Source organism: Myiozetetes cayanensis, unplaced genomic scaffold, assembly GCF_022539395.1.
Source record: "Myiozetetes cayanensis isolate MyiCay16 unplaced genomic scaffold, myiCay2020 scf7, whole genome shotgun sequence".
Classification (NCBI taxonomy): domain Eukaryota; kingdom Metazoa; phylum Chordata; class Aves; order Passeriformes; family Tyrannidae; genus Myiozetetes; species Myiozetetes cayanensis.
This window is the reverse complement of record NW_026087964.1, coordinates 43,209,111-43,231,268: the sequence shown is the minus strand read 5'-3', so window position 1 is coordinate 43,231,268 and position 22,158 is coordinate 43,209,111. Positions and strand designations below refer to the sequence as shown.

At 39.7% G+C, this 22,158-nt stretch overlaps 1 protein-coding gene across 2 annotated transcripts; it reads right to left on the bottom strand.

Moving 5' to 3' along the window:
- Nucleotides 1-701: 701 nt before the first annotated feature.
- On the bottom strand, nucleotides 702-21,896 carry YTHDC1 (YTH N6-methyladenosine RNA binding protein C1). Of its 2 annotated transcripts, XM_050338802.1 has the most exons (17): nucleotides 21,787-21,896; nucleotides 17,768-17,869; nucleotides 16,815-17,143; nucleotides 16,328-16,682; nucleotides 14,958-15,047; nucleotides 14,403-14,456; nucleotides 13,703-13,797; nucleotides 11,788-11,896; nucleotides 11,570-11,687; nucleotides 10,377-10,461; nucleotides 8,296-8,462; nucleotides 5,736-5,818; nucleotides 4,302-4,338; nucleotides 4,170-4,209; nucleotides 4,005-4,067; nucleotides 2,324-2,458; nucleotides 702-1,713 (listed from the first exon to the last, which is right to left on the bottom strand). In XM_050338802.1, exons 1-17 carry the CDS (start codon nucleotides 21,812-21,814, stop codon nucleotides 1,489-1,491), a joined length of 2,115 nt encoding a protein of 704 aa, XP_050194759.1. In that variant the 5' UTR covers nucleotides 21,815-21,896; the 3' UTR covers nucleotides 702-1,488. The 2 variants fall into 2 exon arrangements, with proteins under 2 accessions (XP_050194759.1, XP_050194760.1); XM_050338803.1 differs by lacking the exon at nucleotides 14,403-14,456 and having other exon boundaries at nucleotides 21,787-21,869.
- Between the last annotated feature and the right edge of the window lie 262 nt (nucleotides 21,897-22,158).

Sequence of the window (22,158 nt, the reverse complement as noted above, 5' to 3'; positions counted from 1 at the left end):
TGCCAGATCTAAAAAACAAACTCTTCCACAACTGCCACACTGTGGTCAATTCTGTACTGCCAGTTATAAAAACATCTGCAGCGCCCAGCACGGTGGAACTTGGGTCTTTATAACACATGCTACAGCCTGGCTTTGTTACTTGATCAGATGCTGAAGAAAGTTTATCGAGTCCACCAAAGCAGTGCTACTCTTAAAAGTCTTGAAAAATTGGAAATTGCTAAAGAAATTGAAGAACTTTCACTATAAGTTTTACTTTCCTACATTCTCCCCACCCAAGTTTTACTGTTGGCATTTAAGTTAAAATATTTCCTATCTAAGAGAAATAAAAAGTGATGCAGTTTTTACTACAAAGAACACATGGGGAGCATCTGGATCTTGCAAAACTAATACACTCCTGAGAGACAGATATGATTGTGGCTAAAGAGAGCCTCTCAATAGCTCAAAGATCGTATAATTAAGATGAACATGTAAGGCCTTACTAGCTCTGATGAGCTGCAGGAATTGTAAGCTGACTACATCACTGTCAAAACAGAAAAGCAATCACCTTTTATTTCAGCAGTCCTTTCCCTAAATTCAGGCTTCAAATCAACTTCACCTACCACAAGAACATTTTAACTATTTTTGAACACAAATGTTTTCCGAGAACTGCCAGGATCTATCAAATCTAGCAAGCTCAGAAAATAAAGAAACCTGATGTGACGTTTTAAACATTTCAATAGTTACCAATTTATTTTTATAAAAAAAATGGTAGCAATGTAGAATACAGCAATATTTTCTGGTTCCACGCACGCAGGTTGTGAACATTCCAAGCAATGTGTACATTTTGGAAGGAGACTAGACAAAGAGAATTGACCAAAATGTTACTGAACATGGGAAGATTTTTAAAAAAGGCTAAAAATTAGGTATCAATAGTGTCTTCTTAATATTGCTTTCATTACTGAAGACTGAAAAAAAAACACTTGACTTTACAGATGGGGTTAAAAAATGGGGTCGGGGAAAGAAAAAAAAGGCTGCTACAACACTGCCATACAGTCAAAAAAAAAAATAATTTCAAACTTCAATATTTGCATACTTGATAGCAGCATTCTCCCATCGAACCATAGAAACTACAGGAAGAAAACATCAAAGCAAAAAAAAAAAAAAAAAAAAAGGCAGTTATCCATCAGTATTCAAAAACCTAGAATGAAGTCACTAAGTAGATGAACACTTATTGAGAATGAATTAGTCAGTATGTACATTCTTAGCTGTTTCCAACTCTGTTCCAACAGAAACGTGAAGTTGAGTGTCAGCTTTGCGTATTTTATTTTTGGCCTATTTGAGTTTTTTTCCAGTTCATAATTCACTGCATGCTTGGAATAGAGAGGGTCATTATAAATCCTTCTACACAATGAACTTTAAGTAGACAGCTGAAAATAAAATGTACTACTTGTAAACACACAAAAAAATACAAGCTTTTTTCGTTTCAAGTGAGCACTGGTTCCAGATGGATTATCTTCGGTATCTACCTCTTTCACCTCTGTCTCTGTCCCGGTCACAAATCCTCTCTCTCTCCCTTTCCCGATCACGGCCTCTGTCGCGTTCTCTGTCTCTTCTATTGTCTCTAGGGCGGTCCCGTTCCCGCTCCCGGTCCCTCTCCCGAGGCCTGCTTCTCCGACCGCTGACAACTGCTTGTGTGCGACGAAGAAAGTCGTCTACTCTCATATCATAGTCGTGCTGTGATGAAAGGACAGCTCTGTTTATCTCCATTCCCATATTAAAATTCCCTCCCTTATTCATAGGGTTGGCTGTACCTCTTCAGAAAGCCCAGTATTTAAAAAAAACCCAAACAAATCCCACGTGCAGAAGCTGGGGTTCAAATGCCAGATGCCAGCAAGAGACCTGAAAGCTGATCAACCTTCTAAGCCAGCTGACAGAAGTTTAACCATCTGCCCTGTTTTCTGATGTGTCCATAAAAAATAGTAGAACACAGACTTCTGCTGATAAAGTAATTTGTTGTGCATGACCACAGGCAATGTGACAGCCGTGTCCTTATTCAAACTGGGCTTCAGCATGAGAACATTCAGAGCTGTACAGCTGGAAGCCAACTTAAAAAACACCTCTCAGTTTAAGAGTCTGAAACATTTTGTGCTTCTACCTCACCTGGGAGAGAAAGGGTTTTCAAATTTGCTGGAAATGTCAATCTAACAATCTTTCTAAGGAACTGTAATACAGGTCATAAAAATGGAGTTTATCACAGCCAACAAAGCTCAGGTCAGGCTGTACCTGGACCCCCGACTCCTACTCTGCCAGACTTGAGTCCCCCTCTGTCTCTGAGGACACTCACCACTCGTTTGTCTCTGTATCTCGCTTCATGTGGTACAGGATGATGTCCTGAGTATGGAGGGTGAGCTTGAGGTGGAGGTGCGTGGTGCTGATAGTAAGGGTGGTGTGGTGGTTGCTCCATACCTGGATATGGCGGCTACAAGAAAGTTACAGGAAGTTTGTTGAGTGTTTCAAAGCTAAGGAATGCACACAAGGCTGAGCACTGGTAATGAAGAACACAGGTTACTTTGCTTACAATGGAAAACACAGCAACTAAATATATCCAATCACAGCCTCTTAACTGAATAGCAGACTACTTTCCATTAAGTTGGCATGCTTTACTACCTCTCTACCACTGCTTTTGGAAGCTTGGTCAACACACTCCCCAAAACCAAACATGCCTTCCCTCCATATCTGCCTCAACGTGATACTACATAAAACTTCTGCTACTTAAATGTAGTGGGCTTGGTTTTTTTAAACTATGCATATGGAATATGAATTCTGTCCAAACCAGCCAGCTCTTACAGAATGAGTCTTTTCAGTGTCACTCCTTATGAGTATGTTTCTATTTTAACTGAAAAAACCCTACTTTGCAAGACAAATTATTTGACAAATGGGTGGTTTTTTTTTTTTTTAACATGACATATTTGGGCTGATTGCTTCCATTTCTGCAGTCAGCAAGGCCTTCCTTTCCCATATTACGAAACCACCATTGCTTACATTTTTGTTACAAAGAAAGGAAGTGGACGTGCTGGATTTTAGGATGACTACTTGGACAGCATACAAAATAGGGAAGAGGGGTGGGTGAAAAAAAGTTTCTGGAGGTTTAGCTGTGTTTGAAAAATCATTTTTCTCCCCATATGACAATCTTGTTCACTTCCTTCAGTTATAACAAAGTACAGCTGTGTTTCAGCTGAGAAAAACTGGAGGTTGTAGAAGCATCTCTACATCTGGCACTGCTTTTTGCTCATTGCCAGTGTATACAAGAGCCAAAAGACTCACTATAGTTATATAAAATCAGGCCAGACTTACTAGACTAGATGTAACCAAAATAACTCGCCATACTGACTACTCCTCCTGACACACTACCAGTTAATTTCTATCTGCAGAGATGTAGATATGTGCACTCAGGTATCTGCTCATCTGACTGGGAGAAGATTACATTTCAGTGGAGGCTGTAATACGGGAAGACTTATTTTAATTATGTTGTGCAGTCCACTTTGCTACGTTCCTGCATGCTTCACTGCCACAGCCTAAAGCAAGCCACTGCACAGCGCTAGAGCACACCAGCCCACTCCGTCAGCCTCTTCAACAATCCACCTGTTTGATGCATTTGCTGCTTGAGTGAAAGCCAATTACTATGAACATTTAGCAGAATACAAGATGTCATTACACCCTCTTGTGTAGGCTAAAGGAGGGTTCTACTATTTCCTCAGAGCTTTCAGTTTCTTGTAGATTCAAACCAAGGCAGAGTTCAGCTACCTTGCTGTTTACCAGAATGCCAGACTACTGCTGAGAGCTAAGTGAATTTCAAAATACTTGATATTAATATTTTTCCCCTAAAATGTTTACATAGTTACAGCAAAGGTACATTTTAGGAAAAGGAGAGAGTTGAATGCACACTGAATATGCCAGGCTCCTCTAGAGGGAAACATGAAAAGCCATATTCTACAGAGAAAAATCGAATTCAACAAGACACAAACCATTCCTTGCCACGGTGGTGGTGGTCCCATGTTGTGGAATTCCCTCACGTAATCATTGTAGGACTAAAATGAAAGACAGTAGCATTAAAATTTGTGTGAATGTTCTTTGGAAGCGCAGAAAGCTGAATATAAAAGTTCCCCAAAAATCTGCATGCACCAACTTACCCCATTTAAAAACACATCTCGTCGAACTCCTGAAAATCGTCTGTTGGGAATAAAAATTTATAGAACTAAATCCAATTTATCCATACAGACAAGTTACCAGGGCATAAAATGAGTAACATGAACACACCTTACCTGTCTACTTCAGGATATCTGGGATCCTTTATATACCCTGTTCGAACATCAAGCAGTATTAATTCAATTTACCATCTCAAGTTTACACTCTTAAAAACATACTCAATAGAAACTGTCCTTTTATTTTGTGCCAGCTATGAAATTCTGTATACCTGCTATTATCCTCACATTTAAACTAACTCTCAAAAACTTTGAACTTCTTAGAGACAGTGCAGACAAATACCATAATGTAAAACAAAAAAAGGGGCACAGACAAACCCACAGGAATTTGCACTTAGTACAAACAAATATGCAAGGGGGTAACTGTGCAAATAAAGAAATTTAGTCAAATGAATTGGGAATGCCCATGAATTTGAAGAGTACTGCCTCTTGGCAGTTAGTACGTAGCTGCTACTACTTATTAACTGTGTATTATTAACAGTAGAATGTGTTCCTGTGGACAACCCTTAAAGCTGATTTCGTAATAAGTTTTGGGTACAATGTTACACAGAAAATTAAAAACAACCTAAGAAGCATCTGGAAAAGCCCCACAGGGAGAAGAATTCTTACAGCTTCAGTAAATCCCAGGAAGTAAGCATTAAAGAGCTCAGTAAAATGGTGCAAAACACCAGGCATGCTTGTGCTAATAAAATAATGCTTCTGAGCTTCATTATTTTTATTTATTTCTTTTTCTTTAAACGATGGTCTTAGAAAGAGCAGCAACAACACTCTTTTTGGCATCAAAGAACACAGGCTTTGCAGACAGGCTTGACAGATAAAGGCAGGTTCTTACGAGATTTAGAAATCTACCACTGAAATAGTGGAATACACTTTTCTAACAGCCATGAGGCACGATTTGGTAGACTAAAAGTAACAATTTTTTTAACAGTTGCTTTATGAAGAGAAAAAAATAACTGCCCTATGACCAGTGCTGTTGCTGCACTGCCATTGCAAACGTTTCTCTTTGGACAACAACACAATTCCTTTCTCAAACTCATCATTAGATCCTCTTGTAAAATGCAGGGAAGTTTCCCCTTCACCTCCTCATGTCAAGCTTGTAAAAAAACTCTGTGAAAACAGAACTGAACATCTACGGTCATCTCTAAACAGCTGACTTTTCCAGCTGGATTCATTTGATGATTAGCATCTTGACAATCACACCAATTCTTGCACCCACATTAACAAAGCATTTGAGAGGATCATTCACAACAATGTACGCATTTCTGAGGCTCTTACAAAGGGCTCAGCATAGGTTAACTCAGCTCTCTCTCAAACCAGTGAAACAGTGTCACTGACTTGTTGAGAGGTGGGTTAAATCAGCAGGCAGCGCTTGGGACAAGTCACGTTTCTATATTCCAGTCGCATCAATAGTTTACTTTCGAATTAATGAGGACATGCTAAAAAAGAAAACATTTGTGAACTGGTGCACACAAATCTTCAGAGTAAGATATTAACCTGGTCTTTGGTGAAACTCAGGGGGATAGTCAATCCTTGGTTTCTTTCTGCTGTTATGAATATCATAATCTTCTGGTCGACGCCTACACAAATTAGATATCAAAGATTAAACAAGGTTGCTTGAAGCATTCGTCACAGCATAGTTTGAGCTACCAAGGATCTCAATTTAATAATTCTGAATTCCATTTGCTTCAAAATATTCTACAGCTTTAAATCTGAACTGATACAATCAGGAACAGCTCAATTACATACCCTCTACTGTTACTTTCTGTCTACAGGAATTTTGGCAGTTAAGGAAGGAACTCTACCCAACTGTATCTTCGTATCAAACAAAAGGTAACAATTTTGTCTAAACCAAACTCAAACTAAGGCATTAACATTACACTTTTCACATTACATTTTGAAACAACCTACTGGATAACAAAAAAGTTCACAGAACATTACAGTCACAGGGCATGGAGAGTGCTGCATTTGATAGCTATGGGGTAAAGAATTCTATAAACGGTCTTATTTCCATAACATTTATAAACAAAACTCTGCATGCTGTGTGAAATTGCTTCTTTCACTGTAACTTTCCTAATTGGGTAGGCCAATTAAATTATTTCTAATAATTTCTGTTCTAAGCAATCTACCAGGAATGCATTGGTGCATTTTAGAGTTTAGGACTGCTTAAGCTTCCTGGTAATTAAAATAATTAGGGTTCCTTTTTATACAAAAGCTCTTTGACAGAGGAGGTGTTAAGGACTTTGCTCTTCCTTACAAACTTCTATTTCAGTTGCTGTTATGTTTAATAAAGAACTGAAACCAGGCTGCTAATTTTGCTCCATCAAGGTACATAAACATTAATGGGAGACTCCAATTCTAACATAAATGCTTCTAAACACAAAGTAGCTACAAATCCGATCCTTTCCCCACCCCACCCCAGCAATATAATGACAAGACATTAACACTTTCTTAAATCACTTAATTACTGTGCAACTTGCTGGCTGAGCAACAAGCTCATATAGCTTTTAGTTTAATAAATAGAGTAACTTCTTTCCACCCCCCCACCCCCCTGCTTCCCGACTTCAGTCTTTAAAACCCACCAAACCCAGTTACTAAGCTTTTTAATATGGAAGCAGATTCTTTACTATAAGCAATAAGCCCAAAAACCAAAGCAGTTGCATCTACAGCAAATTCAGATCAAAGAAAATAAAAGCTGGTGTAAAGAATAAACATACCGCTTTCTTGTAGTTTTGAGAGTGCATTTACGACCGGTATAAAATATGATAGAAACAGTTCATATAGTAGTCCAACTACTGACTTTAAGCTGTAAGCCACACACATAAATGGAGGCCCTGGCAGGCTTGAGAAGGTGTGGTGGTGTTATATGTATAGTTTGCAGTCCATTGCAAAACCTTCACTTGTATATACTTTATTGCACTGGAAACCTCTTAGCTTAACTCCAAAAGCCATCTCGGTGTTCAGTCCTTTAAAGCCAAAAATAGGGGGGTGCTGCCAGGTTTCCTCCTACCTACTCGTTACAGTGTCCTTTTTTTTTTTTTTAAGCTCAAGGAAATGGGGACTCTTGTTGGGGCTCTGTACCTACCACAGGACGTTTCCACAGAAAGGAAACTTAACCAAAGGTTTCAGCCCAAACCATACATCAGTCTGTATGCAAAGTGGCTACCACGGGGAAAAGGTGTTTGGCAGAAGGGCTAATATCAGTTCTTTGCCAAGACTTCTCCAATTCTGTAACAAGTTATACCCCCTCTTTTCTGGAAAGTGATGTTAAGTTCATATAGCAGTGATCAATAACCATGTCGATCCTCTAAAAATATTTTAAGTCCACAGGTACTGCCAGCATCTGGAAAGGTTGTATATACAGACACAGCAACAGCCATTCTTTTTGGTTTGTTGCCGGGTCTCCAAGGGCCACTTGATCCCTTTTGGGAAGAACCTACTGTTTTCAGAAGCTCAGCAAGATGTGTGAATTCAGTGGTTACATGTTAGAGAATATTTGGCAATGGGGTTAACACATCACGGTGACACAATTTGAAACAGTCCCAATAATGCTCCTCTTGAATATCAAAATAACTTAAATATTTTATCCTCAAAATGAGGCGGCATCTTCTGCAAAATTCTAAGTGATCCTTATAAAAGTCCCATATTTGATAAGGCTTATCCAGAGACACACCTGAAAGAAAAGGCTTTTACAAGATATTAACACATTTTTGGCATATAAATATTTCCTCCTCTCCGTCTAGCCTGCTCATAATCAAGCCAAGCTTACCTACAGCTAGCATTACATGTTGCATTAGCTCAACAAATGATCTAGTCTAAACTAGAGACAGCACTTTAAGAGCTTTTTTCTGCAAAGCAAAGATCCCCATTTTCCTCTTGAAAAATGACAGACCGGGGAACCATGTGAAATCCTCAATGAAGCCACAAACTTGTCCATGCAGCTTGATTTGAGGATTTTCTCTCTTCTTTATCGCAGGGAAAGCTTTGACGAATCACATTCCTCCATCACGTTATTCTGATACATGTGCCTATTATCAGTCCAAAGAACGTTTCTAACCTTCCCACGTCCCGAACGGGGTCTCGACGGGATGGGCGTCCTCTTGATCGGGGTTGTGAGTGCATTCTTCTCTTGTGCCTCATTTTATGAATGACTTGATACAAGTCAATACTTTCATCGGGAGGGAAGAGAAGACAAAGTTGGGTTCCACATTCCGGCTCAATTTCCTAGAATTAGTTAGAAGTTCAGTAGGGGTTTATAAACCGAAGAAATGAAACTCTTCCCCAAATACACTGACAACATACACTTAAGAAAAAAAAAAAAAAAAAGACACTTTGATGAGATTTCAGTATCTCTAGAGACAGAGCAAAATTCACTTACATTACCTTTCACTCTTTAGCCACTACTTAGAATTTTCATAAATTAATCCAACACTTGGGGCAACCATATCTTCCCATCAGACATACAGGCCACATCACTGTTTTGCTACAAAAATCAGAGGACTGTTTTTCATCACAAAGAAAATGATCACCTATTACAGAAAGAAAAGTGACAGACGTAGGAAAAAAATCCACCCCAGCTACACATATAAAGCTGTGGCCTGATGAGGTTCACTATTACCACTCAAAATGAGTTCTTTGTATGGTAGACAGGTCCATGAGAATACTGACTCAATGTTTGACATCAGTCAAAACAAGCAATTTATGTGTTCAGGATTATTAGGAAAGGAACATCAAACAAGAAAATCATTATACCACACTGGAAGTTCATGTTCCACCCACACCTTAAATATCGGGTGCAGTTCTGGCCCCTGCATCTCAAAAAAATAGGGGAACAGTAGAAAGGAAAAGCTTCAAAGCAGGGCACCAAGAATAACTGAATGAGTGTAACAATTCCCACATGCAATGTCTGAGCATGGCGTGTCTCTTCAGCCTGGATTAAAAGAGAAATACATGGGGTACAGGGAACAAGGTGGATATAATGGGAGCATTGGACACCACAAGTTATTTGGAGGAGAGAAGGAGAGAGATCAACTTGCTGACTCTCTCTTCCAGTACAAGAACTTGGGGCCATCAAATGAAACTTGCAGCAGCCAGGTGCGAAACAATACAAAAAAGTGCTTCTTCAACCTGCTGACTAGCAGGCCTGCGTAATGCCTTCCCAAATGATGCTGTAAAGGCAGAATTCAATGTACACATCCTCAGAAGAGAGATCCACTCAGACTTACATAAATGTAAATGGATAAATGACAGCCGCTCCAGGAAACAAGCAGAGTTGAAATCAGGGAGAGCAAGCATCAGACAATGCTTGTCCAGAACCTAACAGTATAGTAATCTGATGAAAAAAAGATGAAACCCATGTCCTGATTGTAACTCTACTGTGAAGTGGACAAAACGTCAAAAAAATATATTTCCTTGACCATTTAAAAGAAACAAAGTTAACTGAAATCCCTTTTTTTTTTTTTTTTTTTAAATTCACTCTAAACTAAAAACAAGACTGATACTACTGTTTTACTTCTGCTACACAACGAAGCAAACGCATGTGTGGGCAAAACAATGTAGTACAGAATTGACATTTTCCATACAATATGGGGATTATACAACTCCCACCTTGTTGCAAGAAAGCAGAACCCGTTATTTTACCCAAGGCCCGGTTACTCGACGACAGCAGCTACATACCTGCACTCTGATACGTCTGACAAGACAAAGAGCCACCCCCACTTAAAATATGCTTAGCATATACTTTTTAATGGAAGTCTAATTCCTATGCAATAGTTCATATGAAAAAAAAAAAAGATTGCAATGCAAAACATAGCTGGAAACATCAGAACTTTTTCTTAAAAACTGATACTATATGGTTTGCACACTGTACAATGCAAGGCACATTACATTTCAAATCCAAAATATCACAGTTTTGAAGCAAACACTGCTAATCACAAAGATGACAACAGAACTGGCACCATATTGTTTTCTTTTTCCTTCTTCCACAACAGCATTAGAAAGAAGCAGAGTGCCTTTGCTACAGCCCTCTACTGCAAGTTAACAACTGATCTAAAACATTTCTAATCTTCTGCACACACAAAGCTGAAAGCAAGCACTAGAAGACATGGGTTATAGAAAAAAAAGTAATAATTAACAAACCTGTCCATCGCGTCCAATCTTTACTGGCTTATGTTCGTTCCAAGGATTGGTCAGGTGAGCAGACTTAGTGAACGGCAATTCCCGCCTAAATATGCAAGTGGCACCATTTATAGTTTTGCCTCTGTTTTTCATTAAGGAAAGATTTAAAAACGCATACAGCAGGGCATTGCATACCAAATAACATCGTTATCCTCTGTACTGTTAGGTCTCTGAACGTATTCTTATGTAGTATGTATTGGTAACTGGGGATTTCACTTTGTCTTCTTCCAGTATTAACTTATATAGTCCATACTATGTCAGGCCATCTTTTCAAAGGAAATTTTTTTGGTCTTTGTGCACTACTGAGATCGTGCTTGTTTATTATCTCACCATCTGAATAAACTGACCAGTCTCTGTGTGACATGGTAGCTCATGGTACCTACTGAAAAAAGTCCCTGAGCATGTGACCTAACTATGAAGCTAGAACTGCTTTGAGCTGGAGGTGAGAGTCAACAGCTTCCAGAGGACCTTTCCAACCTAGATTTTTCTCTAATTCAAAGTCTCACTTTTCCTGTGTTCAGTCTTTCAGGCAGCCTGAAGAGCTTGAACAACCACGCTACTATGTATCACACAGGACTACTATAACTTTTTTCCTTAAGAGAGTTTTAAAACCTTTTTGGCAAAAAGCATTCTCAGTTACATCAATGAACATACTGCTCACAACTTGAACATTATACAAAATACCTGTACTATTTCATGTTCTTTTACAACAGTAGCATTTTCTTTGTTCAGTCAGATGAAGACAGATTTGTCCTTAAAGGATTTTTTTTCCCTTACATTCACTGCTGTCTGTCCAAGTGAGCAGTTATTTTACTCAAACATTCAGAATACAATTTTCTGGTTTCAGTGCAAAAGATCAGTGAAGGAATGCATCAAGTGTTAAAAAATTGTTTACATTAAAAAAATACATATTCTTTCTATAATGCATTGTCTACATTAAAAAAAACCAAACAAATGTACTATCCATTGCACGTGCCAGGTACAGACCTGAGTCCCAAGGAGAGTAACATGGAGGCATGGTTTTGGGGAGATTGGAGGACACATCTCTGAGTTGAATCGAGTTTCAGAAGGATGTGGTCAGCACTCGAGCGAGTACCATGCAGAAGTGGTATTATAATGCCTTGTTACTGACAGCAACATAAACGAACAATTACCTGCAAATCCAGTCAATTTTAAAGACACCTCCCAACATTTTTGCATTCATTCCTGCAGGCAGCACCCAGTGTATAGGTGATCCTCCATGATGGGACTCTGAAGATAATCTTGCAAACCCTAAAGGATTTCATATGAATTGTAACAAAGATGCAACAGAAAATCTATGGCACATAAAACTCACTTTCACTTACCTTGGTAATAAATCACTTTTCCTTACCTTGGAATTTGCCACTCTCCCTTACAGAAAATATCAAAATAACACTTCTTGCTGATCTAAATGCAGCATTAAGCTTCTTTTCATTCACTGGAAGTGTTGACCATACTCCCTAAAACAGAACAACACCCACCCCACCACCAAAACATAAGAGTTCATCTCAAGTGATTTAGCTAACAGAAATATACAGTGCAGATGAGGAAAACAAGACCAAAACAGTGTACTGGGATAGAAGATAATGCAAAGAGAAACATATTGCTTCATGTCCTTCAGGAAATAATTTTAGCCTGCCTTGTGCTGAAACTTTTAGAACACTGGTTTTTCAATTTTTTTTAAACTTTTTTTGTAAGATGCTTTGAGACCATCTGTAATTACAATCAAAACATTATAATGATGGACAGATACCTTAAAAATACTAAAGGCAAAGGTTTTCATGTATGTTTTAAGTGACTTTGGGAGTTCATGTATTATATAACATACACAAACTATGAAAAACCAGCAGCATATATACTTAAAGGTGGGCAGGCAGACTTCAATATAGTATTGCAGATTTGTTGGGGGCAGTTAGCAGACTTTAAAACTGTTTCAGTGAAAGGCCAGCAACATGAAAGATACCAGAGTAACATTTTAAACTGACAAGACAACTCAAACCACTTGGTTCAGCCTTCCACATCTCCACCTATTAACTACTACCTCTTCCACCAGCCATTATCTAGCCATGCACAATAAACCCCAATCTGTTTCAAGGCACAAGCTGAGCTGAGATACAGAATACCAGTTTACTGAATTACTTCTCAGCCCATTCTCTGGGCAAACAAACTTGAGCCTCAGAACAGGATCTAGGATATACCAAGGAAAACGTTCCTCCCCTTACTGTTCTTAGTGAAGGTGTGTATACATGTCCTGCTCTGAGCTCAGATCAATGTTTGACTGGCAATTCATTAGAGTCACCAGATAACTATCTGGCGTTTTTTTACTAGCTTTCAGTCAGATTGTATGGCTTTAGGCTGCTGTGAAGTAGAACAATGTCTTGTAGTGGCACCACAAAAGCAAGTTTCACAGAAATGCAGTGGCAAAGCACTGATGCTTATACACTGAGAAAAAAACATTCCCTCCAAGAACTTTAAGAACAAGAATACTACTGCAGACCCGAGCATGGATGAGACACAGAAAGGATATACCCCTTTACAGAGATAAAGCAAAAACCAGTCACAATGCTGTTCACTGCACAGATCAGATACAGAAAGGTGGGGGCAGTGGTACAAGCCAAATCTGTCCAGGAGTTTTGAGATTTGTTTAATCATTTTAATGCCATCCTATTTTAAAAAATCTTCATTAATAGAATTGCCTACTCTGTGTATATTGTGTAACAGCAAATACGGTATTTCCTCTGTAAGTTGTTCCATGCCAATACAAAACCACCAGAGTGGACTAGTGCAACGGACACCTAGTGCAATTCCTCAACAACTTAAGTCCAGTGCTCTGGAATTCCTCCCAAAGAACTCACACAAGCACTGCCAGGCATACATTTCCACAGTAAGGCTTCAGCTCCCTGAATCAACTGAGAAAAATTACTTTTACAGCATTAGACAAAACAACCTTCTGAACTTCCTCACAGTACATCGATACAAAGAGGGGTGCTGAAGAAGGGGAGCAAACACCACCCCAGCATTCCTGATGGATGTTGGCTTAGGACCTTATCAAAGAGACCCCGAGGCTCCGTTTTAAGTCCACTCTTACCAAGATAAATGACTGACGGTCTAGAAACTTTTCTAGGTTACAGTGGAAGCAGAACCACCAGAGTGAAGTAGCTTTTATCTCTGCACCTACTGAGATCTGATGCAGAAAAGAACCCATGCTCTTCTATCCTAAGATGGGTGTGTTTGAAAACAAAGTTTTTGAAGAAAATTCAACATACCTTTGCCTTAGCAAGCGATACATTTTCATGGTTATTACTTTTGATGAGAAAGAATCTTGCATCTTGGAGAATGTATTTAAGTTTACTGGTTTGGTCTGAAAAAAACAGAGTATCAAATAAGCTGAAGTGTAAATACTTAGTTACCAAGCATGTTGCTTTGAGTGTAGATGGTTGTTTGCTTCCTTCAAAATACACAGTATCCCACCCAATTCCTACTGATATATTATCATTACCACCCAACTTCAAGTCTAAGCTGTAGAGCACAAAATGCCAGGGGAAATGAAAACAAAAATAAAACTTAGATATCCAGGTAAAAAAAAAAAAAAATAAACTCAGCATGATTCAGTGATGTTCCGATATACTGGACTTATTACCTTGCTTAAAGAGTCTTTGAGCAAATACTGGGTAAACACACACAACAAGCACAAGTTGTCCAATAGAGAATGCTGAAACGTTCCTCTTTTCAGATTTAAGCACTTTCTTTTCTAATTTGTTGCCTCTGCAAGGAGCAAAGTGACTGAACTTTTTGCATATCACTCTCAACACATGCAAAAGTAGCTCAAGGTTCACTTATCATACTCAGAACAATTACGTGCTCAAACTGATTTATATCGGAACATCACTACTTACAGGTAATTCAATCAACAGAGACAATGGCTTGCTATGGGGCATGCATTAAAAATTCAAATTTAAATGATACCTTTTTGGACAGCACGAACGGAAGATGATAATTTCTCATGCTTCTTTTCTGAACCTGTGTTTAGCCAAAGTACATTTGTTCAGATTGAGCCTTAATAGAGATAATATACAATTTCTACAGCCTTGTCACATACAATTTTCATTCATGACAAATTATGCTTTCTGGCGCGCACCCACACACACAAAAAATACTATTCAATGTGCACGAGTGGTTTTGTTTTGGTTTTTTTTTGGTTTCGTTTTTGGGTTGTTTGGTTTGGGATTGGTTTTTAAAATAGTATTTGAACAATTTCCTACTCAGAAAACTAGTCACTGAATCATCATCTTCCAAGTTTAAAAAAAAAAAAAAAGTGAAAATTCCACTTAAGCAACAGAATAGCATTAAAGAAAGCCTACTCCCCCCCAAAAGGTATCCACACACAACATGCCAGAAGTCAATACCAAATTATACAAAGCTACATACCCCATAAATCTCTACAGCCAGTTACATTTATTTTAGATTACACCTTAAGATTTGATGCAAGTCACGATGATACGCAATAAAAAGAAAGAATACCTGCGTATGATTCTGATGCAGAACTTCCACTTCTGTCAAAAACAATGGGAGAGATACCCCTAGCTCTCTTCCTCTCCTTCTTCTTCTCATCTAAAAAGAAACCATAAAAAATAAAAGCAATATTTTAAACACCAAGTGTCAGGCAAAATTGAGATTAAAAAGTACTGAGACAGAAAAACATTAGTAAAAGTGAAGTTAGCATTTGGTTTGCTCATTAAAATTGTGGTCATTGCTGCAAAACTACCATGCGCAAAAGAAGCAGATGCTGATTACTCAAGCTTTTCATTCACAAAAGATGATGACCACCACAAAAATAGTAATTCTATGCAATGTTTAGAGACAGAATTTATCTTCCAGGTGTTTTAGTAAGGGTGGGTTAGCTCTTCTCTCCAGCCTTTACCCAAATGTGCAACATCAAGCACAAACTGCATTGCAGTAGTGATATGGGCTCATTTGCTCAGAGCTCAACAAAATGGCAAGAGATAAGAAAACAAAACACCGTGGCACACAGGCAATCATTTCCACTCTAAAAAAGTGTTATCGTTATACCACAGGGCTTTTTAGAACAGTTATTACAGCTTCTAGAACTTGTCTTTAGGTTACACCTTGCTGTTCTCTAATTCCAAACAGCAGAGTTGAGCTAAAAAAGGCAGCATGTTAAGGAGGATGACCACCTATGGAGACTTCAGACAAGGAAGATACAAAATAGGAATCTTAACAGGATTGCAAGTTGCTTTCCTGGAAAAAACAAACAATGAACAGCCAAACCCAAAAGTATTTACGTCATTAGTACTTCACATCTGTAAGTCAGGACCAGTCATAATATACAACTGCAAAGCATTTCTTTCCAGTTTCTGCTTAAAACATTTCTCTCCTTCTAAATTTGCCCTTATAGGTAACATTTTCAACTTAGGTTTAGATTTCCTGCACTGAAGGCAGTCACTGTTTAGGATTCAGTCATACTTCCCCGAGGAGACAATGCTTTTATTACACCAGTCTGCCTGGTCACTCATCCCGATGAATACTGAACAGCTTAACACCAATTTAGAATGAATTGCGTGGGAAGCTAAGCCACTAGGTACTCAAGAAAACACTGATTTTAATGTTTTAAAGCACTGAACAGCAAGGTCAAATCAGTCAAGAACACTATGAATCCTCAATACGGTAATCCAGATATTCAAAAGTTTGGGTGTAAGAAAATACCACTTTCCAGTGTACTTTTTCCTTGCCTATGGTATTTCATAATTAACATCTTACTGACTTGTGCTACCACAGCTTACTTTTGACATAGTCAGGAAGTGGTTATTTTTAAAAGCAGCCAAACTTTGAATGGTAAGGTATTTCAGACTAGCATGCATGATGCTGCCTACCTGATGCATCTGAACCAGACCCAGATCTGACTGACCCATCTGTGAAAGAGGCAGACTCAGAATCAGAATCGCTGGCTTCGCTCCGTGTGTCATAGTCATTTCCTTCCTTCTGATCTCTCTCATCCTGTTCGTACTCTTCTTCGTCTTCCTCCCCATCTTCTTCCACCTCTTCATCCTCCTCCCCTTCATCATCTTCCTCCTCTTCCATTCCTTCCTCCTCATTCTCTGTGTTGCCTTGTTCAGAGGAACCACTACTGCCAGTCTCGTGATCCGAGCAATATTCCTCAGAGTTCACCTCTTCTTTAGAAGAATGGCTAGATCTGCTTGGTCTTCTATCCACATCATGCCTGATTCTCTGATGTTTAAAGAAAAAGTGAATCAGCAGTCATACAACATTGTCAGGATGCACACACAGTCCTAAGAGAACGTGCCTTATAAAAGTCTCACAAAACCGCTTCATTTATAAGGCAGCAAGAATATTTAATACCTCTGAACCATCCGGCGTAGAAGATTTTGCCCTTCTGTCAATATCTCTCTTCCTCATGCAGGTTTTCTCTGGTTGCCCTTTATAAGGTTCCCTGGAACTGGCTGTCATGCGCAGCTTTCGATCGGCATCCGGGCGCTTGTTTCTATCGGACCTCTGATACTCCTCGTTCTTGTATTCTGATACTGGTTTTCCTTTGGTACTCACTATTCTCTTGTTATTGCTAACTGATGAACTGGGAGGCTTTGGCATCATCTGCCTTGATGAATGCACAGAAGGTTTTTGCCTCTTGCTTTCAGCATTTTCCATCCTGTCAGTTTTTCTTTTTGATCCTTAAATAGAAAGAAATATCAAGTTCAATGTTATTTCCTGTGTCAAAACAAAAACTGCTCAGAGGCTCCTACTTCCTCTATTTTAGCTAATTCCCCTGCTGCAGTCATAGGAAGCATTTCCCAATTGCAGGCTTTGCAGTAACACTCAAAACTGCTTCTCATGAACAGTTCATGTTCCAAAACATATATTTTTCTTCATCGGAGCAATCCTTTAGGCTTTGGTAGGTGTTTTCTAAATTTTATATACAGGAATTTTAAATTAAATGCTTATGGGATTGGCCTAAAGCCAAATCAACAACCAAGCTGGAACCAGATTTTGGGACCTCCTTACTCCACTTCCATCTCACTTCATCAAACCAAAAAGGACAGTCCTTTTCTAACAGCAAATCAATTCAAAACAAGCCAGACTCAGCAATTGCTTCTGAGACAAAAGGAAACAGAGTTGACGGTTTGTTTGGAAGGTCAGATGAAAAAAACTCATGTTCGTGGAAATAAAGACTTTTGAAACTCTCACTCCTTGAATCAGGTTATAAAATCTGCTACTCCAAAGATTAAAACTATAATAAGACAGGCATTTTTTACCATTTATGTTCCTTAGGGACATTCACTACCAAAGTCACCTACCCTTTTTCTCACTTTTATCTTGCTCACTATCAGGGTTATACAACTCATCATCTTGGTCAGGAGCATCGGTCAAAATGTCATCCAGAACATTCAGTTCACCATCTGAAAATACACAAAAATAAAAAAGTCAAAAACGACTATAAGAAGTCTGGACATGTAAACTACAGAACGAGTATTTAGAAGCCCAAACATTTCCTTTACGGTTAGAGACCTGCCACAAAGCAAAAGTTAACGTCTTTTTGATTTATTTCCACGATTTCAACTGGAAAGAGCAAGCAAAGCAAATAGAAGAATTAAAATACATCACAGGACACACTTAGACCTCTGAATAAGATCCAAGTTGGCTCCTCACGTCACACAAGCTTTGCAGGAAAGCTGACCTACAAATGAAAGCTTAACATAAAGTCCTGTAAAAAACCTGAGAAAAAGAGAGACTGGGAGATAGTCTGAGTGCCATTAGTAAAGAGGAGGGACCCCTATCTCTTCAAAATCCTGAAACTTGCACCTTAAATTATTTCCCTTCCTGGTCCACTATTTTTGTTGTCCTTGATGTGTTAGGAGGGTGAGGTTTGTGGTTCACTTACAAGTAGAAAAAAACGCAACAGGGTAACTTAACAACAAGAATATAAGCTAGGTCACCCCACTGAAGAAGGGGAAAGCAGTACTTATTTGCTGCATCATTAACTCTTGAACTGCTCTGAAGAAAAAACCCACAAAAAAACCAACACAACAAATGCACCTTGATCAAAAGGGCAAATGTTTAAGAAAATCCATGCTAGAAGCAGTAAATACTACCCTTGGTCACACAACTTTTAAAATCTGTTTCAACTGTTTCCAACTGTTTCACTTTGCCGGAAACCAAAGGATATATGGTGGTTGTAGCAGAAGGACGCACCAGCTTTAAGGTAGCAGATCTATGCTTCAAGCACTTTAAAAAACAGGAGTGAACTAAGCCTAAGCACATGAAGGGAAAAATAATAAAAAGGTATTAATTTTGGAATCTCCTGTTTTTTCTCCTAAACTCCAAAATTCTTAGTTCTTTTCACTTTATGATCAATTCTGTTTTCTATGTTCATGAAAAAGAAAGCAAATTCCAAGAATTCAGCTAGTTGACAGTGTCTGTAGAAGACACAGGTAAGGACTCCTGTACTGGATGAAACTGGGACAATGCAGCAAATCCAAGCCCTCCACAGTTTGGCAACTTGTCTATCACAAAATCTTGAGCCGAGAAACAAAAGCAGTTTTTCAGCTTGATATTAAAAAAAATACACAATTCACACAATTAAAAGCTAGTATTATAATTATCTCTCTACTATATACTACCAAATCTAAAGCCAGCATGTGTGCTAACTTTCCTGCTGGCATTTCTCCACATTTGCAGTGGCGGGGGAATGCAGTGATCCCTGAGCTGCCCAACTGGTGTAGCTAATGCAAAGGAAGCTGTGCAGACAGAGGTGGATGAAACCTTTCCTGGCAGTTTATAGATGGCTGGCATTCAAATGCAACACAAACCTGCATCACAATTCTCTTGGGAACAGCCCTTTATGTTTGTAGATACTTATATATCCACAGCAAATATTCTTGCTGTTACTGATAAATATATGAGAGTCAGATTCATGGGTGTGCAACTGCTAAACGTGGGCTGCAATTTCCTGGCTTGCAGCATTCCACTTCCCCTCAGAAGGAAGACTTGTCAAGTCCAGAGTACAAGACTTTTTTAACTGGATACTAATGAAAAAGAGGTGCACTAGGATTAAAATATTAAATGTATTAAACATCCATCTCAGATCACACATATTGAACGTCAGGTTTACTTCCCTCTTGGTGAGACAGCAGCATACTTGAGTATATGACATTTAACCCACCTACTGCAGTAGCATTCAGAGGTGGTAAAAGACTCCTGTATCAGCTCATTCAGAAATAAACCAGAAGGAAAATTTAACAGAAAATGCAAGTCTGGCACACACCCTGATAAATCCCTTCCATGTTAGATGGGCCTCATTTGTAGCTGGAACCTTAAACAAGTACGCAAGAGACAGGAGAAGGACAAGTTTCCCCCATCCCCTTCTGTAGATATATTGACCTGTTTTATCTAAAAACACTGCTCAGCTGACTTCCACAAAATGATTCCTCTCACTGAACTGCCACTGCTAGTGTACAACCCGATGAGCTAAATTATCTCAGAGAAGTATCAGGAAAAACACAGAAGCAGAAAAATGGAAGAGGACAGATTATTTTACAGTTCATCACTGCTGAAGGGAAAAGGACCAACTGAGTCCTTTTCATTACAGATAGTCCTAACAGGGCTCTCCTGCAACTTATCTTTTTTTTTTTTTGATCCCTCCATGAACAAGTGTAGCTCACCCAAAACAGCAAGTAAGGTAGCCCTGGAGGCCATTTCTCCTCTACTGGCCACTAGTGTTAGATCTATTCACCAGAAGGGTCAAGCAAAAATCTGATTTGGCTTACACAGAAGATAAGACCAGATGATTTCAAACTAAACAGGTCTGCAAGGTTTATTTCTACCTTTTTAAAGCAGTGAAATAGCATTTCTCTTCCAAAGGGAGCACAAACAGCCAAAGCTTCAGTTGCAAACAAACGTGCATCAACACCTGCTATTCAGCCAAAAAGTCCTCATAGGACAAAGAATTAAAAGCAAATTAAAGCACAAACCAAAAATATCTCATCTGCTACCCATGACTTGACCACTGTCAGTGACTAAAAAATACTAAGAAAAAAAAATATTCAAGCCTAAGTGGATAAATAATTACATGAACAGAAATTTATAGAGGACAACAGCAAACATTTCAAATTCACTGCTCATCCACGGTGGCAGATCAGATCTGCTTCAACACAACCTGACTGTATCCTAATTTACCAAACTTACAATGATGCCATTAAGGATCGAGCACCAGCAATAACTTTATGTATCAGCTCTAACACAATCTACTGGGAATACTCCATGTGATACAGTTTCACACTAAATATTAGAGACAGAAAACCTTCACCACTCTGACAAAGCTGTTTCACGGACACATGTCCTGCAAAAATCTTTACAGGGAACGTATTCCCCACAGAAATCCAAACCAAGACGAAGCAAACCACAACACCACAGTGATACTTCACCTTTTTTATAACTCTGCCACTATCTGCACTAACCACCAAACGGCAATCCTCTACATCTAAACTTTGGGTTTGCTTGTTAAATGGACAATTTTGTGAGGTGTGACTGATATAATCTCACAGATAACACGCGGATCACTTCAGCTTGCCCGCATAGCGGCAGTCGGTTATAAGAGCTGTGATTATACTATTCCAGAGCAATTATTCCAGATTAATTAAATAACCCAGATTATTATTCCGGAGCAATGAGCCTGTAAAACGTCAGATTCCCTTCAAGTCAAACACATTTTCCCGCAGCACCCAGAAAGCAGAGCTGACTGCAAAAAGCCAAATCTGACAATCCTGAAAACCACCAAAAAAATATTCCAACGCCAGCTCCTGCTTTAGCAAAGCAACTTCATCCCTCTACAGAAAATCCTGCAAAAAAGCAAGAAAAAAAAAAAAAAAAGGCCTAATAATAATAATAATTAAAAATAACAATAATAATAATAACAATAATAGTAATAAAAACAGAGGGTACTTTCTGCGGGAAGACATCAAGGAGCTGCCGAAAGGGCAAAACTTAGGGCCCACGAACTTATCCCCCCCGCCCGAGTCACCTTGCCCCCTTGCCCCCGTCACCCGGGGCCCCGCCACCCCCAGCACCCCCAGCGCAGCACAGGGAGCGCTCCCCTGTGAAAATCGCCCTCGAAGACCCACTCCCGACCCCGACGCCCCTCCGGGAGGAGGAGGAGGATGTCCCCCGATGTGAAGGCCCAGCGCCAGCACTCGAGCTGGCCCCGGGGGGGAGGAGGGAAGGCTCGGGCGGGAGACGGGGGAACCCCCGTCTCCCGCCCGAGCCTTCCCTCCTCCCCCCCGGGGCCAGCTCGAGTGCTGGCGCTCCTACCGCCTCATACCTTTCTCCTCCCGGCTATCCGTCGCCATCCCGCCGCCGCGGCGAGCGCCTAAGATGGAGGCTCCCTCTTCCTGCACGTAGCGCTTCCCTCTTCCCACAGGGCGCCGCTTTGTTTACGCTCCGCGCGTCACGGCGGAGGGGGCGGGCGCTTGAGGGCGCGCCCGCCATTTTAGTCCCTGGCAGGGGTGCCCCTGAGCTGATTTTTTGGGGGTTTTTTTTTTACCCCCCCGCCCTCTCAAAAAAACCAAAACAAACAAATAAAAAAGCGAGGCTTTTATTTCTCGTCCCTGCACAGATACGTGTGCACAGAATGGATAAGGCTGGAAGGGACCGCAGTGGGTCACCCCGGTACAAGCGCCCTGCCCGAGCAGGT

Excerpts from the sequence above, each read along its gene's own strand:
- YTHDC1 (XM_050338802.1), bottom strand. The coding sequence starts at position 21,814 with ATGGCGACGGATAGCCGGGAGGAGAAAG. Across the intron at positions 17,870-21,786 it reads GGATAGCCGGGAGGAGAAAG|ATGGTGAACTGAATGTTCTG; the intron begins GTATGAGGCGGT and ends GTGTATTTTCAG. Across the intron at positions 4,339-5,735 it reads TGAGTTTCACCAAAGACCAG|GGTATATAAAGGATCCCAGA; the intron begins GTTAATATCTTA and ends ATGTTCGAACAG.